The following is a 25,511-nucleotide window of genomic DNA, read 5'->3' on the forward strand; positions in this document are numbered from 1 at the left end:
AGGACCAAGAGATTTGAGGTCTCTAGAGGGAGAAGAGCACCATGCCTGCAGCCCCCTTCCAATCCAATCAGACAGGATCCAGCAATCCAGAGGATCTTATCTGGCAAGATATTACCCGAGGACAGTTGTGCCCAGAACCTAAAGCATCAGTTTATAATTTAGCACATTAAAGTAAATGGAAGTTGCCAGGCTGTAAACTGTGACATTCAGCAATATTTTGCCTCGCCTTTGGTCATTCCCAGGGCAGACCACTGGGAATGGTCGTTAGTTCAGATACCCTGATTACAATTGCTCCCATGCGAAAGAACACAGCCTCCTTGGACCTTTAAGTGGGAGATTAGCAGAATATCAGAATCCTAACAGACAAAATCCAGTCCAACAATTTCACAGGTTTAAACAAACAAACAAAAAAAACCAACACAAAAACAACCACCATCACCACCAAACACTAATTCTCATTTCAGAACCATCCAGTAGTCTGTACCAAGCAGCCACATCCTAAACCAGCCAAAGCTTTTGAGCAGTCTTGACATGCAACCCAATTACAGCCCACTGAACACTTCTGCCTCCTAATGAGCAAGAACTGAATGATCTCCCCAGCTTGGTGAACTAACTCCTTGGACCACAGCCACTGCTTGGAAATGTCGATTGAGGCATATTTCCAGCAAGATTCCAACATGCACACCTGAATAATTTCAATAGCTGCATGAGAAGCAGAACTAACAAAGCCAGTTTCAAATGGATCCATCTCTAATAGTCAGTTCTGGTATGTCTCTTGCCAAATGCAGGGAGTGGATGCTTTGATGTCTAACAAAATGCAAATTCACAACGAATCTTCACCTACAGCCCAGTCACTTACATGTTGCCTCCCTTTTATTGTGCTACCTGTTTTCACAAATCTTATTCTCTGGGACCAGTTGTTTTTTGGGTTTTGTTTTTTTGAGTGAGAAGACATGCACACACATTGAAATAGCCATTGCTTCCATACAAAATCAGGCTGAAGATGCCTGCAGATTTTTCTCATGAGAAGAGCCAGTAGTAACAATATAATTTAGGATTTCTTTTCATACTATTTCCTGGACTAAGCTCCAAGACCTGAAATGCACATCAAAATAAAAAATAAAAATAAAAAAATTAGAAAAGAAATTCCTCAGTTCATTTCAGTAGATACATTCAGCCCTGGAAAAAGAACTTTTGGCTTTTTTTTTTTTTTTTTTTAAATAGACCAAGAAAACTTATAACCTCTTCTGTCAACAGAGACAAAGTTCACCTTACATGCAAGCATACTGCCTTACACTAGAATCATCATCTCAGGGCCAAAAACCACAACAAGAAACTGTGTCATTTTCTGTTCTTACAGATGCATTACTGTAATGACTTGAGAGCCATTTTCCTTCTCTCATTCCACTGTATTTTTGGAAGACAAGTCAAGTTGAATCAAGCTTTTGAGGCAATTTGTGGTCACTGCAAGAAGTGACGTTATCCAGCCAAGTATAGCATACTTTCTTTGATCAAAGAACGACCCAAGCCTCTCAGCGTTATAACTGCTACCTTAAATGGCTGGATGGCAGCAGAGATGCTGCAGAACACAGGGCAACTGTCCTAGCTCCTTCCATTTGTAGCCAAACTTTATCTCCAGTAATTACAAACTGCCTTGAGAAGTTCCTGTTTTCCTTTTTTCCAGCTGGACACAGACAACTTTCCTGCCTTTCCTAACTGAAAGAATTATGTAGTAATCTATTTTAATGCTTATGCAGTTAAGTGATTTTTTTTTTCAGTCACAAAAATGATGATTTCTGTGGTGGGAGCCAAAAGGCCTGTGTGTGGCTGATAACTTGATTGAATTTGCTAAGTATTTCTGGTACCACACATTCACATTCCAAGTCCCTTTGAGAAAACAATATTTAATCCTGCAAATCTTTCTCTAAGTAAGAACATCTAGCACAATTGGACCTTCAGCCAACAAGTCTTGATGAGTCAAGAGCATATCTATCGTGTCCCAGCCACAGTATACCACTAAACTACACAGCATGAAGGTCATGATAGCATACACCTCAGCCTGGGACAGAAGCTAAGCTCAGAAAGCTTTCCAATTTACTGGTCCTTTATCCTGAAGTTGAATGTGTTCAATTTCAGATTCTGAGAAGAATGCTAAGAGGTTCGCTCTCCTTCCATTTTTTTTTTTTTTGTATGCTATCAAACAGTGTGGAATTACCAACTGACACAGCACTCTGGCAGTCATCCCCATGTCCCTCCTTAAAACTGCAGAAACATTTGGCAAACTGAAATACAGACTGGATGATTTAGGTACTAAGTCCTCAACAGAGCATGACTGTTTTCCATGGGGAAGATATAATCTTCTGCCCTTCATGCTATAACCTAGTTTCTTGATTTCTTTGCCAGATATCCTCCCAAAACAAACCCCGTTTGTGTGCGATAAGCAAAGGACAGAAAGCACTCTTGATTTGACTATACTCAAGCAATAAAACAGCTTGTAGGTACTCCTAAAACAAACTGAATGAGAAATAAACTTTTTTAATAAATAAAATAAAGAGATTGTGGTTTCATATTCATCAGTAGTGGTAGCTTAAAGAGCTGCCAGCACTCTGGCCTGTGTCCCTCAATGAACTGGCACATCTCTTTATACAGCTTGATAAAAAATAGATCAGAGAAACTATGGTTCAGTGCAGGATGAGCAGGGGAAAATGGGAAGGCTCTTCCAATTCCTCCTCACCCCATCCAGTTCGATTTCTCCCTCTTCTTCACTACTCATGGGACCACAGCACCAGAGCCAAACTGACAGGAGAGCGGGGGCCATTTCCTGCTTATGACTTTACAGACATGTTTATTGCAGTGTCTCAGGAGTTATTTTCCTCTTACAGTCTGTTTACCGAGTGTTTGTGCATTTAGAAGTAAGCTTTGCATGCTGCTGTGCTGAAAATCCTTATGAAAAGGAATGAATATGATGAATTAGATCATCCTACACTTGAGCATTGTAAATGTTTAAAAACATTAACTGTCTTTTCAGGGAAAAAGTCACTGATTTCAGTCTGCAGAAAAAAAGAAGCTCTTAAGCAACCAGTTACTATGGTTGAGTTCTTTATGCTTACAAGAAGAAATACCATTGCCTACAAAAATCAAGTTGTCAACCATATCCTTAGAGGAAAGAAAAAGAAGTTAAGTCCTAATCATTAGCACACTTGGTCTAACCATCACAGTGAGCCATTAAACCATTGTCCGCAAAGAGAGTGCTCTCAAGTCAAATTCTGTCCAGATGATAGAGCTTATTGGAAACAACATTTAAGCTACTGGGAATATGGCCACCAAGGCCAACTATGTATCATCAGAATTCTACCCAGCAATTTAGCCTCCTGCTACAAAGCAGCAAAAGGACCATTTAATAATTATTATTTGGCATTGGCTGCAGCTAAACTATTCCAAGTCAGGAATCCATGGTGTAACACTTGGGTTCCTAACCAAGTCCAAGTTATGCTTCTGTTCTTGTATTTCTTTACCTTTGTGGATACATGGTTAAATATCCATTTGCAATCCACTCTTAACAGTTACAAGTCAGGACAGTAAAAAGACTTGAAGAGTCTGAGAAGATGAAAAGATTTTTGGAAGCTAGTTCAGGTATGATTCCCCTCATTAGGCTAATGTCAGTCATGTTTTGAACACACTGGCAGAAAACAGGAACACATGCTACCTAGGACACAGACAGCAGCTAGATCCTTTTAGAAGGTCATTACATCTGAAAATAATTTTCATTCTTCCTGGATCAGACCTCACACATACCAAAGACTCGTTCATTCAATAGTGATAACGTAGTATGCAGCATGTCAAAGGAGTAAAAAAGAACAGGAGAAACACAGTTATAATGGAAATATAGTCCAAGAGTAGAGAAGACTAGAAACAAGAAGTATCAATATACAGACTAAAGGGAAAAATACTGAACCACGTTATTCAGTTTTCACTGAGCTTTTCTTTGTTATTTGATACATCTGTCAATTTATTACATTCAAAAATTAAGAACTCTTCAGAGAAAGGACTGCCTTTAATTATAAGCACACGCTGCATATAACAATGCAAAGCTCTGATTTCCATCAGAGTGGATCTTTACGTGATCCAATTGACAACTCATGTGTGAGATCCAGCCCACGCAGATCTTCCCCTTCAGCCTGCCACACATTCATTCAGGGAGAAGAGAAATTGCTGTTTAGGCAGCTTTTGTTTCCAAATAGTTATCTCTGTATTCCCTTCACCAACCAGACACTTACAGTCATCACTGCCATTTCTACATCACCTCAGGAGAAAGGCAGTATTGCCTCCTTGCACATGCATGTCCAGGCCAGACTCATCAAACCACAACATGACCACATCAGCGGAGGGGTGGAAAGACCAAAATATGAATACAGATTCTGCAACTATGGGGTCAAAACCCAATTCTTCACTACACCAGTGCTGACATCTATGAGTTGATCTTTCATTACATCTTGACACTAATACAGCATTAAATCATTACATAGGTAATAAAGAGGCCTAAGCTTTTAAATAGGCCACAGAAAGTGAATGATGGGCCTGAATTCTCACCTCCTGTTGTTCCCAGGGCTAGTCCTTCCAAACTTCATTTAAGGCAAAGAGAAGTAGCAGCAAACCACTTCCAAATGAAAAAGAAAATAGATCAGCCTTGTCTCCCTCAGTGAAGTCCATACTTGCCAGTAACATACAATCTGTGGTATCACTGGTTTCACTGTTTGGCACATTACCTGTTGACAAATCAATAAGCAGATCCAGCAGATACACACACGCAAACCTATCAAATGGACAATAAAAGTGAGATTGCTTTTGTGGGGTAACCCACAGTTATGCTAGGTTAGGTGTAACGTGAAACCACAGCAGGAAGACGTGTAGCTATAGGCCAAGTTGCACATATTCCAGGCAGATAACAATCCTTAGCAATGACAACATCCTAGCACCCCAACACAATTTTTCCTCCTTCACCAAGAGAGGTATCAGGTTTACTGAAAGCAAAAGGCAGCAGGAAAAAAATACTTATTTTGATTTCCTAAAATATGGGCTTTGTATTACTCTCAAACTATTTTGAAGGCAGTGTTTTCTATAAAGTTAGAATGTACTCAACCTGACACCAAATCAGCAATGTAGCCTTAGAAATGTAACTGCAAGTGACTTACAGTGCCACCTGAAGCAAGCCACTGCATATGCTTCAAGCATGTCACTGTCCAACCTATCATTTAAGTGCAGCAAAAACACAGTTCATACTTCATAAGTAACTTCTTCTAGTGCCTCTAGACTTGGATCTGCAGGAAGACAGTGGGTGATAATTAGGGACAGTTGGAAACATTGCTTATTTCCTACTAGAAAAGCCAGTAGTGCAGGCCTCCAGGGATAAATGAAATTTCTTAACCTGATGGAAGACACTTCATTTTCAAACATCAACCACATAACAAAGGACTACAGAAAGCAAGAAGCCAACTCAGATTAGCAACAAGAGAACAAAACTGCTAGAGATTTTAGAGGAGTTCTCATCAAAATCTGCACTTACAAAGATTCTCGTGTTGCATCAGAACTTGTTCCACATCCCACCAGTCAATTCAAAGACACTGTCATTGGCAAAACAAGCTCTACAAGTGTTACCCACATGTAAGAGACAGTGCATCTGAGTTTCTCCCAGAATCAGATTCAACATGTGAAGCATTTGCCTCCACAAAGGTTTCAAGAGAGAAGGCAACGTTACACGGAGTCCAATGACAGACATGAAAACATTCCAAGGAATGGTTTCATTTCTGGAAAGGTAAAGTGTTTTCTTGTTTTCTCTAATCTTCTTCTATATTTTAGTCATTAAGATTTGAAGATTGCCTTCTCCCTGTTTCCTTTCACTTCTCTTTCCCAGACATTTACAGTTTTACTTACAGAGTTATCCTTGTATCCAACTCAAAGTTGCACATGCCAGTGCAACTTTCATACTCATGTATGTGATAAAAGCTCAACTTAGTTTTGCACATTTCAGTTATTACTATCTGCCAGTATAGTAACTAAACCTAGCTGGCTTCTAGGTTTGTACATTTTTTGTTTGTTACAGAAACCTGCATTCTGGTTTAGATTCGGATTAGTTTCTCAAGCAGAATGATTTTGGATTAAGTTATTGCTTCATTAGCCTCAAAAGGAGTGCCAAACCCCAGACACAAAGTTTTCATAGGAATGGACAGCATTTTCCTTTGGTTTCAGTCTATGGTTTCTTGTACTTTTAGTAGGCGGTGCTTTTTGCTGTTTGGCTGAGGTGCAAAACCAAGTTTTTTTATGGAAACATCAACAATGGAAATCCTCCCAGTTCTACTCCATAGCCACCACTATACATATTTCATAAATGTAATTCTTCCAGGTCTTTGCAGATCTGAAAATCAAGAAATTAACTTCCATTTGTTTACAGAGTTACAACATACACAGTTATGGAGCTCATTCTTGTAGAATGAGTTTAATTTGCTACCAAACAGTATAGCAGGAAAATCCATGTACTGTATCTACAGATCTCATCATTTAAGTAGTTCAAGTGAGTCTTTACTTGCTAGGGCCACCAGGTAACCAGTATCACCACAATGGCACAGAGCTTCTGCATGCAGTGGCCCCTTAGGCTGGATAGTGCCAGACCTTGCTGCATGCCCAGCTCAGCCCAGCCCTATCCTACAAAAAAAAAATCTTCACAGTTACAGTCCTTTCCCTCCTGTGGCCCTCTCCCCATTCTATTTACTCTAAAGGGAACAGTGCCCAACAGTATATACCTTGAATATTTTGGTATTCAGACTGCAAGGTGAGAAAAGCTGGCTCCCGAGCCATATCTGGTCTTCTGCAGCACAATTCTGATGGCCCTCTTTCCTCACAACACTTTAACAGTTTTAGCATCCCAGTCACATTTATTTTAAGACCTTGAAATACAGGATGAAAAGCATGTTGTTACAACACTGTTCAAGAAAAAGACCAAAACAACCCAGATAACACATCATGTCTTCCTGAGATTAACCTGCAGGACCAATGCACTGCAGTACATTAGCTAGCAAATTTAGGTGCTTTGGCAGCTGTCCCAGTCACTTAATTGGAAGCCTGAGCTCAGAGGCTGTTTTGCCTGAGCGAGTAAGTCAAGGTGTACACACTGAAGATGTCATCTCTGCCTCACCCCCTTCCTCACTTGAAGGCTTCTCTCTGAGTACTGTTTACTTTCATCCCACAAATGACGGACTGTACATAGGTTTAATTCAACCCACAACTCCCATTAGTTCCATACTTTAAGCACATTAGATTTGGCCCTGTGTGCCTAATTAAGCTAAACAGTGTCTTTCTTGTAAGTGTTAAAAGTAGCCAAGTACAAGCCACTCCTCTTCCTTGCCAGTTTGCTCAAAAACACCTGCAGCACCGAAAGTGGTCGTGGGTCATTTTTCAGAAGCTCATCATCTGGCTCTGGAGGGAGAAACTAAGTATTCCTCAAGACTTTGCTTCTCCAACGGAACAACCAACAAATCTCATAAAGATGCACAAACTGCAAAACTGCCCTTCCAGAGGAGCTGAGGCACAGGCAGAGCATCCACCTGCTCCACAGATTAAAAAAAATATATTCTGGACCTAAGGGAAAAAAAAAAAAAAAAAGCCTAAAAACCTTCAGCTGTTTAAGGTACTGTTTAAGGTAGTGCTGACTGCAGGTCTGAATTCTTCCTACACTAAAATGCAGTGAACAAAAGCCTACACAGGGTGTTGATTCATGGTCAATGACTGTTCAAATTGGGACAGCAGATGAGGTTACCACCCTCCCCTTGGTAGAGACATCTTAACCTGCAGTGAATCAGCTGGTTGTGAGTCAACACTGGCTTGCAGCTGTTGTTCACTGACCAAATACAGGAAAGAAGTGGGACCCACGGGCAGTATTTCTGAAAGCTTGGTAAAAGCAGTGAAAGGTAGTAGCCTCACCAACCAGACCAACTCAGTCCTTCCTTGTTTCCACATCAGTGCCCAAGAAAGAAGTTTTTTTGCCAGTGTAACACCACATGAATACTACTGTCAGTTCAAACTGCAATAAACCTACACCTTTTTGCAGGGCAACTACCAACACCCTCTTCAAGAGACTCAACCCAGTCTCCTGCCTTTCCACTCCCACATCACACTAATAAACACTGACTACTTCTGTTCAGGGATCTGTGACAAAAATGCAGGACCACTAGCATTCCTCTGTGTCTGTGAGCATCATTTCATGTTTCTTCACTGTTGAACATCCACAATGGCAACCTTCCATCTGTTTCCTTTTCCCATACCACAAAGACTAGTCTTCTCTCCCAGCCAGATCCATTACGTTTTTCCTCATCCTAATAGGCATTATGCTGATCAAGGCCCTTTTCTAAAGGCAGCACAAATTTGGGGCCTATCTTCAAGCTGTAAGAAACACCTCAGGCTATTCAAGAGTAACAGGATCAAAAATCAGTGAGAAAAAAAATATATCTGAGGTTGTAGGAAAAAAAAACAACACTTCCTATGTTATACTCAGAAGCTTAGGACAGAAACAGCAAACAATAATCCCTAGACTTCCTATTTTCTTCCCCTGCTCTCAGAATTGCAAAGAAAGGATTTGATTATTCAACAGTTCTGAAAAACTAGAACTAAAATTGGGTGGGAGCACAAAGAAAAAAAAAAAAAAAGGTGTGTCTTTAGTTTATTCTAATCTTAGATCCCATGAGACATGTTCTACTGGAGGGAATGGCTGCACCTCAGGCAAGAACCTCTCCCCAGCACTACCAGCTGTCACCAAATCAAACAAACTGACAGAGCTGGAGATACAGGCTGAAGGAGCAGAGCACATGTTTCCCTCTAACCTTCCTGCACAGTCACACAATGCTTCTGATCCTTTCAGAGAAGGAGGCTGGGAACATCACATGTCTATGTTGTAACAGTTCTCTCTAGTGAGTCATTTCTTCACAGAGCAATTCTTACTGGAAGAGAGGTAGCCTCCTCGTGCAGAAAAGGTGTTATTTTCTGTCACTAGCCCTGTTGCTTGTCCGTACCCAGACTTCTTTCCAAACCTAAAGTAATCTCCTAATCTCACCTTATGCCTTTCGCCAGGCAATCATCTCCAGTTTCCTGACTGCTTCTCAACTCCACTCTCCCATTTCATAACACTTTTCCAGACAGGACTGCTCTTCAAATATCCTCCCAGGCATCCCACTCAAAAACCCTTCTGGCTGTACACATTCCCAAGCCTCATTTGTCCCACATCCGAGCGCTGCAGACAGTTCCATCACCACCTTTATCTCATGGGCTTACCATCTCAGCACTGTCCCAGCATGTGACTCCTTTCCTACCTCTTGCCCTCATTACTAAGTTCCTGATACTTCATTAGATCATCCCACTAGGACAGGAACTCTACTGTAGAGGGTACCTAACAATTTTCACATCCCCTTTTAAAGCATTACTAAAATAATTCTTTCCCTGCTTCAGCAATTAAATTCTGTTCAGCACTCTTGTTCACTGTTAAAACTTCTGTTTTGTACTACCTAATTAACAACCTTTGCTGCCATCAGATTTCATATAATTATTCCGCTTGGATCTCCTGACATGGCTCTTCTGTTCCTGTGCCAGATCAAGTCTTTGGCTCTCATTTCAAAATGCCTATCTTTGCTTCTGTTGGTATCTCTACTCCTATATCCCCTTCCCTTCTTCTCATGGTTTACCCTAGTCTTACATCTCCTTCCTCATCCTTATTTCCCCATTTACTGGCTTTCGTTAGTCTTCTTTGCCAACTCCTACTCCCCAAAATACTCTATCCTAGTTCTAAGAAGCGATTGGAATGAAAAACTTTCAGAAGCTTTTCCCATTAAACCAAAGCTGAAGGAAATTTAATTAGAAAGCTATGCTATTTTAATATTGTACCTTATCTATCCCACTAGAATTATCACATCCCTGATCCTTATCAGATGTCTAATTTAGACTACAAACCCTTCAGGCAAATGTAGCCTCTTCCTCCATGTAACAGAGCCGCAGCTCTTACACCAATCCTTAAGGTAAGACAAATACCTCAGAAATGCAAACAACTTGATATTGCCAAGACCAGCTCCACTCCATGCACTGGGATTTGGGAATGACTAGGGAAGTTAGAAGTACTCACTCTTTGAAAATTCCAAAGGCAAGTATAGCTCCCTGAAAAGAAAAAAAGGAAAAAAAAAAGGAAAAAAAAGAAAGAATGCCTGACATTGTCTACGAAGAGAGGAGCTGGGTATAGACTGTACTGAAAAGGCTTTTCCGTGGTACCTCTAGTCACTTCCCGCCTCAAGTCCCAAAGCCATCACTTATCCCCTTCGAAACAGCAGGAGAGTCATTTCTTTTTTCTTCCCTCTCCAGAAGAAGTACAGAAGAAATAAACCTCGAATGATAAATTATGCACCACCTTTGTGTGGCTGCCTCTTGGCCAGACGGGAAATTTTTCTCCCAAAGCCTTTTGTTTCCAGCTTTGATCCCAGTGTTGGATCCGCTCCGTTCAGCACTCCCTCAGCTTGGAGGTGCAGGGAGAGCTGTCACAGGCCAAGTTCAGGCGGACTACGAGTCACAGTCGGGTCTTCCATTAGCCACATACCCCCTCCCCCTTCCAAAATGGAACCGTCCTTGAGGTTGAAAAGATCCCATTAAACATTTTCCAGAGGGCCTTACAGAGGATACATTATTTTGATAGATGCTGGGACTAAAGGAGGAGGATTTCTAAGTACAGGGAAATAATGGAGTTTGTTCTAATGGGTTTAAGAGATGCCCAGGGGCACCAAGAAAGTTCCTTCTCTGCAAATCAAAAACACAGAAGACAAGAAAATGGAGCTGAACAACTAACCGCCAGGAAGCGGGGAAATCAGGCTCTATTTAACTGCTGCTCTTGGTTACAGCCAACTTCAGGCTGCTTGGAAAAACAGCACACACACACATCACTGGCACAAACTTAACAGGAGAAAACAAAGAGACAACAGGGGTCAAACTAGGGGTGGCAAACAGGAGAAGGATGCAAGGCTGGGTCCCCACCTCCTACCAGAGAGTCGGATCAATTATCCCTGAATACTAACAAGATTTCTGATTAAAGAACTGCTGCTATGCAATAGAAACAGAAAGCTCCAGCAGGCGGGAGGGGCTGTCAGGCTCTAACAAAGAGACGCAGAAGACTATGCCCTGCCAGGCACATGGAGGAAGTCACCACGCCGACAGCCAGGAGAGGGGGCTCCTCCACCCAAAGTCCTCATCCCATTGCTGGCCAATGTCACTGCGGGGACAGAACTTCACTGGGACACTACAGAACACGGAGCCAGGCACTACAACACACAGGATCTATTTTCAGACAAGTGTTGGAAGCTCTGCTAGATGCTTTGCTGGACAACAAGTCTTTAAACATGCTCATCACCATGCTACAGGGAGGTGAGTTCCACTCCCATCTTAACCCATTCAGAGGGAGTAGCAGATGCCACATGAATCTGAGTATCATCATGACTTCAGGAAGTTGCTGTCGATGTATAACAGCTCGAGAAACAAGAGCCTACACTGTCTCTGGTCATAGATTTTTCAGCAAAACTACAGTTTGCAGTATGAACTTTTAGTACATGTACAATATTATCCGTTAATCTTAAATGTTGATGGACCTGCTGACTGGTGGTTACATGCAGAAAAATCTAATGACCTCAGAAGAGCCTCATGTAAAACAGAAGCTTCTGTTATTACTTTCCACAGTCCAAATTTGTGCAAACATGCCTCTAGCAGGATCCTTAAATGTATCTCACAGCATCAGAATCAAGCTTGTCACTGCCCAATCCTACTCAATCTTTTCATTTCTTCGATAAGAAGAATTTTGGTCAGTTTTCTGCTTCCACAGTTCAGTAAGGCAAAAAGTCAACAACATTCAGTTGTAGAAACTCCCAGGAAAGCTTATTTTCCTGCCTTAGCATAGTGGGCGTCCTTTTTTCTGGGCTCACAGCAGTTGAGGGAGTTCTGCTCCTCACAGCAACACTGCCTGCAGCTCGAGAGTCTCTCAGACTAAGTACACAAGATGGAATACTTCAACACTTAACAGGCAGAGGCAAAAAAAAAAAGCGACTGGAAAGCTGAAAAACCTGAACATAAACTCACCCACAGGAGGACAGCAGCCAAATACTCCCAAGGTAACAGTCTCAGAGCAACCAGATACACAGAAAGAATAACCACAAGTCTTTGGTTTACAAGTCCCTGGATCCATAGTTACTGTTTTTATCTTTAGTACAAGGAGATGGAAATCTACAAGGGAAGACAGTACGGAAAGATTCAAGAAGCATTACAGTGCCCAGTGTTCACACAGCATAGACAACAAAACCCCATAAAAGAGTACTGCCTGACATAACAGCCATGTCAAAGAACCATGGGCACTACAGATGCAAAAGCAAGAGCTCATTAGGTTAATGGATGACAATTACAATTAGCGTTCTCTACCATGATCTGTGTGAAATACAGACAACTAGTAAGCAAGGTATGCCAGTTAATGGAGCGGGCTTGCTGCATGCCAGAGCTCCATCTCGGGATGTTAGATCAGGTGAAGCCAGACATCCTTAAAGGATGATGGTCAGCTTAACTCACGTGAAACAAATAAGTACGCTGGAAATAAAAAAGAACTAAATAAATTAACTGCACACTTTTAGGGTATGCATCTTTTGACAACACTTAACTTGTCATTCACGTTTTCTGATGGAGAGTCAAGAAATGTTTTGGTCATCAGCAAAAGAAATATAGTCATTAAAAATGAGAAACAGACAAAATCACAGGTAGCACAGGAATTCATGTAAGGTTGAGGACATGCACTTATTTAATGTATTTTTAAAACCTTGACTGGTTTTCAAGATAACATCTCTTTATCAGCTTTTATAAGTGTTATGAAGCATATATTCTTTTATGTTCAATAGTAAGTTGCATTCTAGGGCAAATGGAGTTGGCCTTGGGCAAGACCATTTCCACTTCATTTCCCACATTTACAAAACAAGAACAATATTTGCCTATTTCACAAAGCACAGGAAAATTGAAAAGAACCATCAAACAGCAAATCATTTTCATAGAACTGATTTTTAAATTATTTTTTAATGTTAGATCACCAGAATCACGGGGCTTTTAAAAATTAAAGTATAATCACTTGTACTTCTTTTCTTAGTAAACACACATCAAGTACTGATTTCAGGTTTGAACTACAAACAACTGAATAATCTTTATATACAACTATATTTTATTTTGCAACTTTAGTGAATACATTGTAGAGGAACATCTCCAAGTTTTCTGAAATTTTGTGTCCCACAAGAACAGAACATCCCTCTTCAAAGTTCACAAGACACCCTGGATACACAAGCATTTTATGTAAATAAGAGCCTATTACTTTGGTTCCTGCATATACCTACATATCAGGATGTAGGGAGTGATTCTCTCTTGCAAAAAGCAGTGCTAAAGTACAGAACTAAAACCATTTGAACAAGAACATAAAAGAATGACTTTATCTACATTAAATAAATGAAATGATAACGTTAACTTCATAGGAAGGATTGTGCCCTATGCTTTTTCACCATTGCTACCTTGTTTTAGTTGATGTGGAATCGTTTAAAAACAACAAAAAGAAAGAACATAGAAAAACCCAACACTTTTCAGTCCCTTGCAGCACCTTTCTCACTTATCATTTTAAAGGTAGGGGAACTTACTTGGTGCCGATTATCGCAACATTTTGACAAAATAGTCAAGATAAATTTCATGATCATCGTGAGTTGCGAATATCATCCGATCTGATCATCAGCAAACTCAAGCACTCTCAGAATCACCAGGAAACAGAGTTCTTACCAGTTCTAAAGTGACACAAGGAATACAAGCATTGTGCTTTTGGCTCAGAGCTGCAGAATCAGTAGTGATGCCAAGCACAGGTAGAGGAGATCTTAACTCCCATGCAAACTATACTTCTACAGAGGCAACACATTCCAGTCTGTGACTCAAATGTGTACTCAAGATGTTTAGAGGGGTGAATTATTCTCGTATTATTCTCCTGGCAGAGCTCCAGAAGCTGAACCAAGACAGGCTCTGTGACATTTTGCACTTCTGCTCACGCAGAGCATCACACCATCATACCTTCAAGCCCTCCTTCATAATGATGCACCAACAAAGTACGCCATTAACTCTCTCCCTCTATGCCCATTTTTACCCATGAGACACTTTTCCAAGAGCTCACAATACTTGCAGACCTGCTTTTTGTTCTGGCACAGACTTCTCCACTAACAGACGGTCAAAGCTCAGTCTTGCAGATTTGTTTGCACTACCTGCTCCTGCACTGAGGTACAGCAGAAAATGGTCAAGTGCTTTTAACATTTCTTGTAATTTACCTGTTTGGCATTGTGAATTCTGTGGCTGCGGGTGCTTTATGACAGTTAAGCTGTACAACAACCTCAGAGGCACTTCAATGAAACGATGGAAATAAACCTCTGCAGATGGTATCAGGTGGGAACTAGAAGCAGCAACTTGCCACAAGCCCTGCATCTTTTCTGCTACCTCCATTCTGACAGCTCCTTATCTTTTTCCTTCCTTCAAAGGAAAAAACAGTGTTCAGGAATTGTGCCCTTACTGCAAAAGATTTCTTCCCGGAATGGAAAAAGATGTTCACTTCTGGAAAGAAGTTGGCACATCCAACCTTAAATGCACATTCACTTGACAAGAGGATACGGAAAAGAGCAGAGATGGGACTAACTTACTACTTTAAAGGGAGACAAAGTGCCATAAAAAGTGTCCCAAAGACATCAAGACACAACCACCTACAAGCAAACCTGCACTTCACAAACAGACATCCCCCACATGGCTGTTAACAGCCCAGACACATTAACTAGGAGCACCTGGGTAACAGCCAAAATAAAACACATCCAGATCTGCATCCATGCAAAGACCAGTACTTCAGATCCTTCTCACTCCAGACTGCAGTTAAGTATCTGTGCGGCACTTACGAACTTAAGAGCACCTCTTGTCTCCCAAAAGCAGGTTTGCTAATACACAGGACTGCACTCAGCCTCTCCAAGCTGGTTTCGCACCTTCATCAAAACTGCCTGCAATTAGGTCTCTTGTTGGAAGAGAAATAGTATTACTTGAAAGCCAAACCCCATGTGATTGTGCCCCAGAGGCAATACTTGTAGAATGATGGAGGTCAGCGGCACTACTGCAAACGCTTCCTGTAATTTCAGAGAAGCATAGGAGGAAAAGGATGGGTGAAATTATACAGCAGCTGCCGGAGGAGTGAGGGGAGGAAAGTGAGGTACACAGTTCCCCTCCCCCCAAAGCCTCCCAACTCTTTATAACAATTCTAAGAAGCGTTTAGGTGCTTTCTCCACCGGGAGCACTTGTAAAATAAAACTACAGCGCGCAAGAGGAAGCAATTGCTTTCCAGTTCGTAGGGAAACCACAAAGATTAGTTTTCACCGACGGGACTTCACGGAACTGCTGCCCCACTCGCTAGGACCGCGGCCGATCCCTCCTCCGGCCCCGCTGACGCTATTTTTGGTGCGCTCCAGCCCCGGTCGCGCCGCGCCGAGCGCAGCGGGAGCGCTCCCGGCGCCCGCCGAGGCAGGTAGCCCGGGGCGACGCCGCGGAGCCGGGCTGCGCCTTTAAGGGGCCCGGCGCGGCGGGTGCGCGGCCGCATTCCTGCTGCGGAGCGGCGGCTGTCCCGACACGCCGGGCACGGCAGCCTCCGAGGCAACCTGTGCGCCCGCCCCGGCCCGGCGCGCCGCTCGCCCCGCGGGAACAAAGCCCGCGCCCGCCGCCGCCGAACTTCCGCGGAGAGCGGCGGCCGCGTGGGCGGCGGTACCCCCCGGCTCCGCCCGGCCGGGGCAGCGCTGCCCCCCGAGACCCCCGCCGGCTTCCCGCGGGGCAGGGAAAGGCGAGCGGTCTCGCGTCCGGCGGCGGAACGGGACAGGGACAAAGCGCGGCGCCGGGCAGGGCTGCGGGACGCGGGCAGGTGAGCGGCGCGGGGCGCTCCCGCGCGGGCGAGGCTCCCCGCGCCCAGATACGGCCGGGCCCCGTGGGGCAGGGGGCGCCGCGGCAGCCGCTTACCTCTGGCGCGGAGCAGCGCTCCCAGCAGCAGCAGTAGGAGCCGCGGAGGAGCGGGCGAGAGGCAGCCCCCGCCGCGCCGCCTCATGGTGGCAGCGCCCCGGCCCCGCGCCCGGACCGCCCGCAACCTCGTCCCGGGCTGCTCCCGCGCGCTGCGCCCCGGTCCCGCGCACCGCCGCCCGCCTGCTCGCCGCCGCCCGCTCTCTCGCTCGCTCCCTCCGCAGCCGCAGCAGCTCCGGGGTTGGGGGCTCGCTCCCCGCTCCGCCCGGCCCCGGCCCAGGCCCGGCCCCGGAGGAGGAGCCCCGCCGGGGCGGCCCCCGCCCCGCTCCCCCCAGCGCCCAGGCACTTTACAAACTTTCCGCGCGGCACGGGCGGCGGCCGCGCTGCGGGATCCCCGCCCTTCGCCGCCCCCGGGGCCGGCACCGCAGCGGGAGCCCCGTACCCGACCCCTCCGGTGGGTCCCGCTCCCGGTAGCGCCGCCCAGGAGCATCGCTGCGGGCTGCCCGCCGCTAGCACGACCTGTGCTACCGCACCGAAGGCAGAGCTCTCGCTACCTGTCCCCAGCCTCTTTTGCCACGCGCCCCTCCGAAGCTGGGAGCCTTCGAGCATCTCGTTCCCTAGTCTCATGCACATGCTGTTATCTCCGAGAGTGATTTTACCTGCCGTTCACTGCATTTCCTTCATAGCTGCGCCGTCTGGGGCCAGCTGCTGATGTAGGAAACCCCTGCTACACCCCACCCCCCAAGGACTCGGGTCAGAGCCTACGGGAGTAGAAATTAACACTTAGACAATTGCACACGTACCTCCTGGGCTCTGCGTTGCAGTTAGAAGCAGGCAAGCTCTCAGTAGATGTTGAAGGCAGTTTTATGATCCTCTGTGGTAAGAATTGACATTTTAATACGTAGAGTTGGCAATGCAAGAAACCTTTGTTAAGTAATTAATCTCAGTTGCTTTCAAAGTGTTAATTTGGATGGATGGCTGATTCAGATACTCCAAACTCTGGACCACAGGGGAAGATGGGAACTTTGTCACATTGACACCAAAGGGGCAGTGTTAGGAACAGTCTCATTTAAAGCCTTCACAAAGATGAAGCCAGAGGAAACTGCAATTATTCCTCTCCTTTAAAGGATCACAAGAGCAAGTCAACAGCACAGCATGTGATGGAGACATTTCTGCCATTCCTATTAATTAAGTGTAAAACAGTGAAGACAAAGGTTATTTTTTTTAAATGTCAACAGAAAATTAAAGTAAGGGCTGGTTCTTGATGAATTGAGCTCAATCTAAAGAAAAAAATAATTCTAATCCAAAACAGCTTTGGTGGCAAGAACTCCCAAGAACAGGAACACCATAAGAAGCAAACCAAGCATAAATTTATAATATACAGCACCAAATCAGAAAGCAGGTCAGAGTGGAAGTCTCTCTTTTTTTAATATGCTGAGTTGCTAGTTCAAGACAGGAACAGGCCCACCCTACATAATGTGAGCATGATAGTACCTCCACTACGGAGCTGCATCCTGCACATTTGATAGATAAAGTGAACAAAGTCGCCCAAGAGTAGCAACTGAAAAAGGTAGCCAAGAAGGAACAACTGGATTTAAAAGCCTCTCTATACTAACACTGACTTGGAAACTGACACATTGAGCCACTACAAGAGTAAGCACTTAATTTAAGAAAAACAGCTCCAAGATTATTGAAGTGGGAGATCAGAGTACAGAAGGGCAAAGTTACAGGTGATGAAATGTTAACACCACTCTGCAGGGCAACTCCACAGGTTGAGTGGCCAGCATGCCAGACTTCTATGCTATTGCATCCCCCCAAAAATACAGGGTAACACAAGCCAAAATTCAGATGAAGCTGTAGTCTCTGTAGTCTCTACTGAGGCTGGATGTTCAGGTGGTATAAATCAGAGAAGCCCTGCTGACCTCAGGCTCACAGAAGCTTATGAGACATTTAAAAACTAGAAGTACTGCACATGATAAAGCACAGACACGGGGCCCAGAACTTCCTGATAATTACATACTTAGGTCATGGAATAGTTTTCAGTAGTTGAGAGAAGCGTTTTTTCAAGTTTGAAACAAAAGCCTCTTGAAAAATATTGTCATAAACACAAGTAAGCTCTCTTGTTATTTCTCCAGTCCTTTCCTAAAGGAACAGATGTTTTTACCCAGTTGTGTTCACTGAAGTGTGTTTACCAGTCCTCTGCAACTTGTGCCTGCATTCTGGCAAATAGTTTCCGTGTTCAAACTCCCTGTAACTGTATCTCTAATATACAAATCATTTTGAAATCCCATGCTGAAGTGTTAGAAAAGCACACAGCATTAGTCTGTCTTTCACAACAATTCCCCAGATCAGCTGTAGTAGAGAGGTGAACATCTATATTCCAAACCTCACTGTTACCCATCTGCTTATACAAAACTGCAACTGAATGCAGCTTTGATTCCATGTGGGATCTTTGGAGAGTAACTGCAAAGCAGATTGATGCACTGCAAAGTGGACACTTCTGGTGAAAGAACATTAGAAATGTTGCTAAATACTGCTAGTAAAAATTGCACTAAATGCTTAGAACATGTATCTCTGAAGCCAAATAGGCTTTAGAAAGTCTGCGTAGGTATCAGAACACATTTTAACTCATGCACAGGGGGTGTATTTGCTTTTACCCACAGCTGTGAGGAACATTACATAACTTGCAATAACATATAGATCACTGATAAGTGATACATAACAAGTATTGTAATGAAGTCAAGGAAGTAGTAATTAAAATAAATATGACAATACACTTAAATAAAACAGACATTTTAAAGTCAAGAGAGAGAAGGTTATCATAATTTTTTCATGTCACAATTGCCTCACCCAGAATTATAACATTGAATGAGAGAAATTACTACAAAATAGCAGTTACCATCATTTTCAGAACATATCAACTCTGTCAGAAAAAACAGAACCAATGACACTGTGCCACTGGAAGAAGAAGAAAGGAATCACGCAGAATTGTTAGAGAAAATATATTTTAACTATTTTAAAACCACAAAGGCTCAAATAGGAAGTAGAAAGAGAAAAATCTGATAGGCATATTTGCTTCTACCCTTCAAAGTACTTTAAGGCATTCAAATAGCTCTTCTTGGGAAGATGTTTCTACACATCTCAAACTTCCTGGAAGAATCCTTCTAGAAGAAAGTTTCTTCGTAAAAGCTTCCATTGTAGCTTAACCACTGTGTTCACGAAGGCTTCCAGAGATCAATATTTAGGGTAATATGAATTAATTTGACAGGAGCTAAATGCATTTATGTCAGACTAGGCTCCCTTACATAAGTATTGTCTAGCTCAGTGGGTAAGCAAAAGGCAACAGGCTGAGAAAATGTCCAGCTTTTAGCACTGACTCACAACACATTCTCAGATATTCATATTTTAAATGAAAATTAGTGAAAGGCCTGGAGGCATTTAATAGAAGAAAACCATTGTGATAAATAACCACTGATGAACACAATTCCAAAGTAGTTTGATTGGCACCGTTTGGGGCTTGTTCTAATCTGTTTTGTTTCATGTGCTCACTGACAAATTAGGCAATGAAATGTTCATACTTGAAAGTCTGTACTAACACCACCTGATAATCTCAAAACAATGGCAATGGGGATGCAAGCATTAGGAAGGATGAGGTCAGATCTCAAATGCCATTGACAGTTGGACAGATCATCCCCCCCCCAAAAAAAAAAAACAAGGAAAAAACAGTAATGAGAAATGTGAAATATTATGAAACAGTCATCAATATAAAATGTGAATTCCTAACAAGGAAGACATACAGAAAGAACACATGTGAGGACTACATGTGTAACAAACAATATGAATCAACAGTGCAATGCCACTGCCAAAAAATGCATTTCATTCTGGAATGCATTAAGAGGTGTGTCAAGCAAAATGTGTTTCGTTCCTAAATTTGCAGGGTATAAAGCCCCAAGTGGCATCCTGTGTCTGGTCTTGACTGAACACCTCCAAAATATAAACAAAAAATGAGGAGAAAAAAGGAAATAAGTTTATAAAACAAAGCCTATGAGAAAAAGCAGAAGGAATTAGATTACCCTAGACAAGAAAATAGAAACTCCAAGTAGATAGAGCTTTCTGATACATAAAATGTCATAATAGAGATGTTGATCAGCTGTCCTCCATGGCTCCAGTAGAAAGTCATGAAAGAGTCAACTTGATTTGTGACAAGAAATACTGATTTTGCTAATCAGCATCCCAAGTAAGCATTTATTGACACTGGAACTGAGTGTCCAGAAGCACTGCGGAATCTTCCACTGAAATTGTTTAAGAACAAAGTTTGATAAGCTTGCCAGTACTAGCCTTGATATAATTAAGCCTTGATGCAGTACAGGCTGGACTAGGTGATCTTTTGTGATATCTTGCAAACCTCTAGTTCAACAATAGATATAATTCATAAAAGTCTAACTGGAAAGATCATTACCAAGTCTGCATTTTTGTTGTTCAAACTCTACTTTAATAGTGAGCTTCCTTAATTAATCAGAAAGTCCAGGAAAAAAAAGAAGCAAATAATTCTCTAACTGAGCTCCATGTTCAGTGTAAAACCACAGGTTTGGTGTTATCAGATCAAAGGATTTTCCAATAGATCTTTTAGTTTCTATCATCATTCTACCACTACATTATCCACGTCAGTTCCCTTTTCAACATCACTACTGAACCAAAGTAGCTTGGAATGCCAGTTAAGCTAAAAACAAAAGGTTTTACCCATATATAGAAAGATGCAGATAGACTGTTGGGCCTCAGAATTCACTGTTGGACATAAAAAAGAAGCAGTTTGATTTTCTAAAGAGTTGTGAGGCCCACAGCTTCCACAGCTGGTGACCTAGTTTGTAAGTGACAGCCTGTGTTAGATGCATTAAATGAAACCTTAGCATTGATTTATACTTTATGCTATACTACCACTTTTTCCCTTGTTGCCTTCCCTGAAGTATTCTAAGCAGTGGCACCACTACTTTCAGCCCAAATGTACTCTTAGATGAGAAATATTTGAGTCCTGTCAGCGCTGACCTTCACAATGTACCTCAAGTTAAAGCCCACTCATTCTCCAGAAAACAGTAATCCATGTGCTGCCTTCTACTGTGTAACCATGATTTTTTTCATTTTCAACACACATAAGCTCTGTTAACCTTTGTTATTACTTCATTTTCTCTTTTGTTCATTTGCTGCCTTATAAACAGTAATATTTCAAATTATTCAGAAGAAATCTGTGAGCATTCCACAGACCACAATTAATTCTACTTGGTGGTGCATAACAAAACTAAGGAAGATTACATTAAATGCTTACACTCAGAAGCTGAGATGCAAAGAATCCTGCAAAAGTCACTTTGTACTGTAATGATCAAAGTACAGATTCATGTGAAAACTCATTCATATTACTTATTTTCTGGGGTAAGGAGGGGAGACAATAACAGCAAAAAAAAAAATAAAAATTGACTCTCAAACCAGGGAGGAAAAAAAAAAGAACGAATCTTTCTTCACATTTTCTTTGAGATACTGACTCTTCCTGGGTGTCCTGAAAGCTCTCAGCTGGTTATGCTCTCTCTTGACAGTTCCCTTACATCTTCTATGTAAAAGTAATGCAAATACACCCTCTTCTACTCCTGATTGGAATCCTCCCAGCAGTGAAATGGCAATTACTCAGGCCTTGCACAATGCCCGCATTGCAAAGATAGCCTATAGCCTAGCCTGAGAAGAGCAGAGTGTAATACCTTGACTGGCACAGGAAAAAAAAAAAAAAAACAGAATAAGGAAAATCATAAAAGGAAAATGATCTGTTGAAAGCTACCAGCAGATGAATTCAATTTGAAGGCAGAATCCTAATATCTTTTCTCCAAACACATTCAAATGGATAAGCAACAAGTTGCAGCTCATACATTTTTGTGAGCATCTAGAAGCATTCTCCAAAGAATTGAGGACCTGTGCCTTTCTTTGAGGAATATAATGTGGTTTGTAATCAATAGTTTTCATGCTCAGGTAAAAAGTTTGTAGCAGAACTCAACCACACAGCTAAAAAGAAAGGTGATCTTAAACCATCAGAGATATCGTGGATCCAGAGGTATGAGTTTTCCTCCTCAAAAAAAAAGTGCATCTAAATTGGGCCTGTGGGAGACACGAGAAGTCATAGAAACAGATGTGAAAAACACAAACATATTTCCCTTGGCTCACAAAGATTTCTTGTTTACAGAATTCCAGCTACTATGGAGATGATTGACATGCAAAAACGCAGACAGACAGATAAAGAGTGTTTTCTTTCTTGAAGATGATTCAGTTCTTATGCTTCACTGGCATGATGGGTTAGGCAAGTACTGCCAGCATGCACAAGCCTTGAGTCTTCCTGATAAGAGATGTCAACCATCTGCTTTCCTATCAGGTCGCTGAATCAGAGACGCCTCTTAACACCTCTCCCTCTCATATTACCTCTTGATAAGTGTGAATCAGGGAACAAATTAATTACTTCTTACCTGCACAAGTGAGACCTGAATAAAGGCATAGGTAGGAACAAAATCCAAAGTTACACACACTCCACAAGTCTGAGATCAACTGCCCAGACATCTACATGTACACATCCAACATCCTTTCTAGTTATATACACTTTTGCCCAGGTCACTGCAGTTTTAGCATACTCGAACGTTATGTTTTTAATACTGTTAAACTAAGAGTAATATCCAGAGAATAAGATACTGTGGGGTTTCATCTTGCATGTCTATTTGCTCTTCAGTCTAGATCAGGAGAGTTGATGGAAGCTTAATCAAGGACTTCAGTAAGCATAAAACCACATGTTTGATTCACAGCGAAAGGTTTATCAGAGAGAATGCAAGTTTCTGCTTCACATAACTTAAAACACACTGAGTATGCTTGGTAAATACCAGAAACGTACTCCAGTTACAGAGTTTGAGGGAAACTGATCCACACCTAAACTCTATCATTGTTCAAGGAAGAACTCTGCTCTCATTAACAGCACGTAAACTTTAATGTATAAAAGTCAGAAATTTAAGGACAGTTTCTTACTATCATCCATGTTATGTAGGTGGCTCTGAAAGTAACGCCTCCTATTTATTTACACAGACACCACAACAGACACAGAGAGCACAATAACACCAATAGAGCCAATTCTCAGCTATAAAGCACTGTCTTTCAACATGGTCAACACCACTTGCTATGCATTTTCACCAGCAATGAACAAGAGCCTGCATGCCACACTTATAAAAATTTGAATGGCTGTCTGGATCATGGCTTGCCTTTTATGTCACTGTGGCCACTGCTGGAACACACCACCCACCACCTCACTGTGCTCACATTCACTGTTTGGTCTCCATAAACATTCAGCAAGTATCAGTGGGTGCCATTTTTTCTTCCCCTGCACGAATGAATTCAATGACACACCTTTACTTCATAGGCACTTCCTTGTTTGACATCATTCTGTCAGACTGCTCCTCTGCTGCCAGCTGTCACACAGTAACAGAACATTGGTGGGAAGGTTCAAATCTACTGCCACACAATCAACACCCACCTCAGATGTCATGGGCCAACATAGTAAAATAGGAGACACTACTTCTGCAGTGGCCCTCATGGTATCAATTTCAAATGGGGAATAGTGACTAGCTTTCTGTTTTAGAAACGGACACAAGTTAGCAAATCAAAAGATGATTTAAAATATGTTCCTCAGATAAACATTAATATCTTAATTTGATATTTCAGTCTCCTCTGGCTTATGTTTTTCCCTGCAGTAAGCAATTTGCAGACCACCCTTTCCACATCCCATCCACTCATTTCTAAATTCTCCAACCACTATGTAATCTGTCTTCTCTTTTAGTGACTCCACAAAGATCTCACTCCTGAAAACACCTTAAGTATTATGTAACAGAAGGGAAACAGTATTCTTTGCTGTCTTCTTGTGTTACACAGTGAATGACTGGCATATATTCTTTCAACAAAAATCCTTCAGCTCTCAAAACTGAGGTATTCTTCAGTGATCTCTCACAACAACCCTAATAAATACTCAGTCTAACAAGCAGAAATAAGGATTGTTTTGCAAGAACGTCACAATTTTAATGAATCCGTAAATTCTTCCTTTTGTTTTTTTCCCCCTTGTTCCATCATTTGCTTTTCCCTGTAGATTTTAAAAGACAGAATATTTCCAGACAGTTTTGAATGTGCTAAGTCTCTGTACTGCACACAGGAATTTATGTCCCTCTCCCATATGAGCTGGCCAGTACAGCTGTCAGAGTTACTGCTTCGCTTCAGCTTTAGAAGCAACAGTTCACTCCCACACAGACCTGCCCATTTTCCTGCACACACACAGAGCTTCATTCACTCCTTTTATCACACAAGCACCTGGTCTAATAGACAACATGGTCTAGATACCTTTCTTTGCAAGGAGCATTCAATGAATAGAAATGAAAAACGAAAATCACAGGCCTTTTTGAGTTACCCCCCAGGATGAGCTAAGCCTTGGCTGTCAGAAATGCTTCCCATGCCAGAATTTCATAGTGATATTTATTTTTACCAGGCATATTAGACTTTTTTGTTTGGCATGAGAGATCTCGCAAACTCTGCCAGAAATGGCTGTTTTTCTTCTCTGCATCATTAGTGGGGCAGCATTCCAGCTTAGAAGGGTCACTCACTTGGTACTTAAGTATTTTTAAAGATGTTGTCCTTTCCTTTTTGAAGAGATAATGGGAACAAAAGTTGAAGGGTAGTCTGTCTCCAGCTTGACATTTACAAAAAATAACAAAAACAGATTTGCTTGTGAACACTGAGCTTAAAAACAACCAGAATTTGGACAATAAATTTACCAGACAACAGAACCGTAGCATATGACACATTCCTTTTCCACATGCGGGCCACCTACAATTTAAAACTACTCTCATGACTGAGGAGTAGAATAATGTTATTTTTTTCCCCATTTTCCCCTCCAAGAACTTTTTTTTTAAATATAAATACCTGTGAACTCAACCTCAGGTGAACATCTACTGATGTTTAGACTTCAAAATTAGATCAAATCTGTATTTTCATTCTGACTCCCATTCCAAAGGGTAAAAAAATTCAGACTAAAATGCAGGTAAGCTACACTAAAGAAAAAATGACTTGTACTGGTACAATATTCACAGCATGGTTTCCTGCATGCTTTTGACACCTAACCAGTTAGGTAAGTGTATACTTGACTTTAGAGTTCCAGGGACAATTACAAGTGTCAAATTTAATAGTGGCTACTTGAGAGAGCTGCTACTGTCATCAAGTCCTATCATTAGGAAAAAAAAATAGTTGCTTCCAAACTTCATTTTGCAGCTGATGTTAGGAGTGAAAAAGTTGGCGAATTCCATTTCTCTAAAGCCTGTTGACCTTAGGAAACAATCTAAGTCCAAACTGTT

General features: G+C 42.1%; 1 protein-coding gene across 2 annotated transcripts in view; it reads right to left on the minus strand.

Annotated features, from left to right (window-relative positions):
• The window catches only part of LRP4 (LDL receptor related protein 4), a 76,568-nt gene extending 60,352 nt beyond the window's left edge, over nt 1-16,216 (minus strand). For both annotated transcript variants that reach the window (XM_065754887.1, XM_065754886.1), the window contains exon 1: nt 16,108-16,216. In XM_065754887.1, the coding sequence (XP_065610959.1) occupies nt 16,108-16,192 (85 nt within the window). In that variant the 5' untranslated portion in view covers nt 16,193-16,216. The remainder of the gene's footprint in view (nt 1-16,107) is intronic.
• Nucleotides 16,217-25,511: the final 9,295 nt, after the last annotated feature.

Source organism: Cyrtonyx montezumae, unplaced genomic scaffold (genome assembly GCF_038088225.1).
Source record: "Cyrtonyx montezumae isolate F1298 unplaced genomic scaffold, pur_monq_1.0 scaffold_10, whole genome shotgun sequence".
Lineage (NCBI taxonomy): Eukaryota > Metazoa > Chordata > Aves > Galliformes > Odontophoridae > Cyrtonyx > Cyrtonyx montezumae.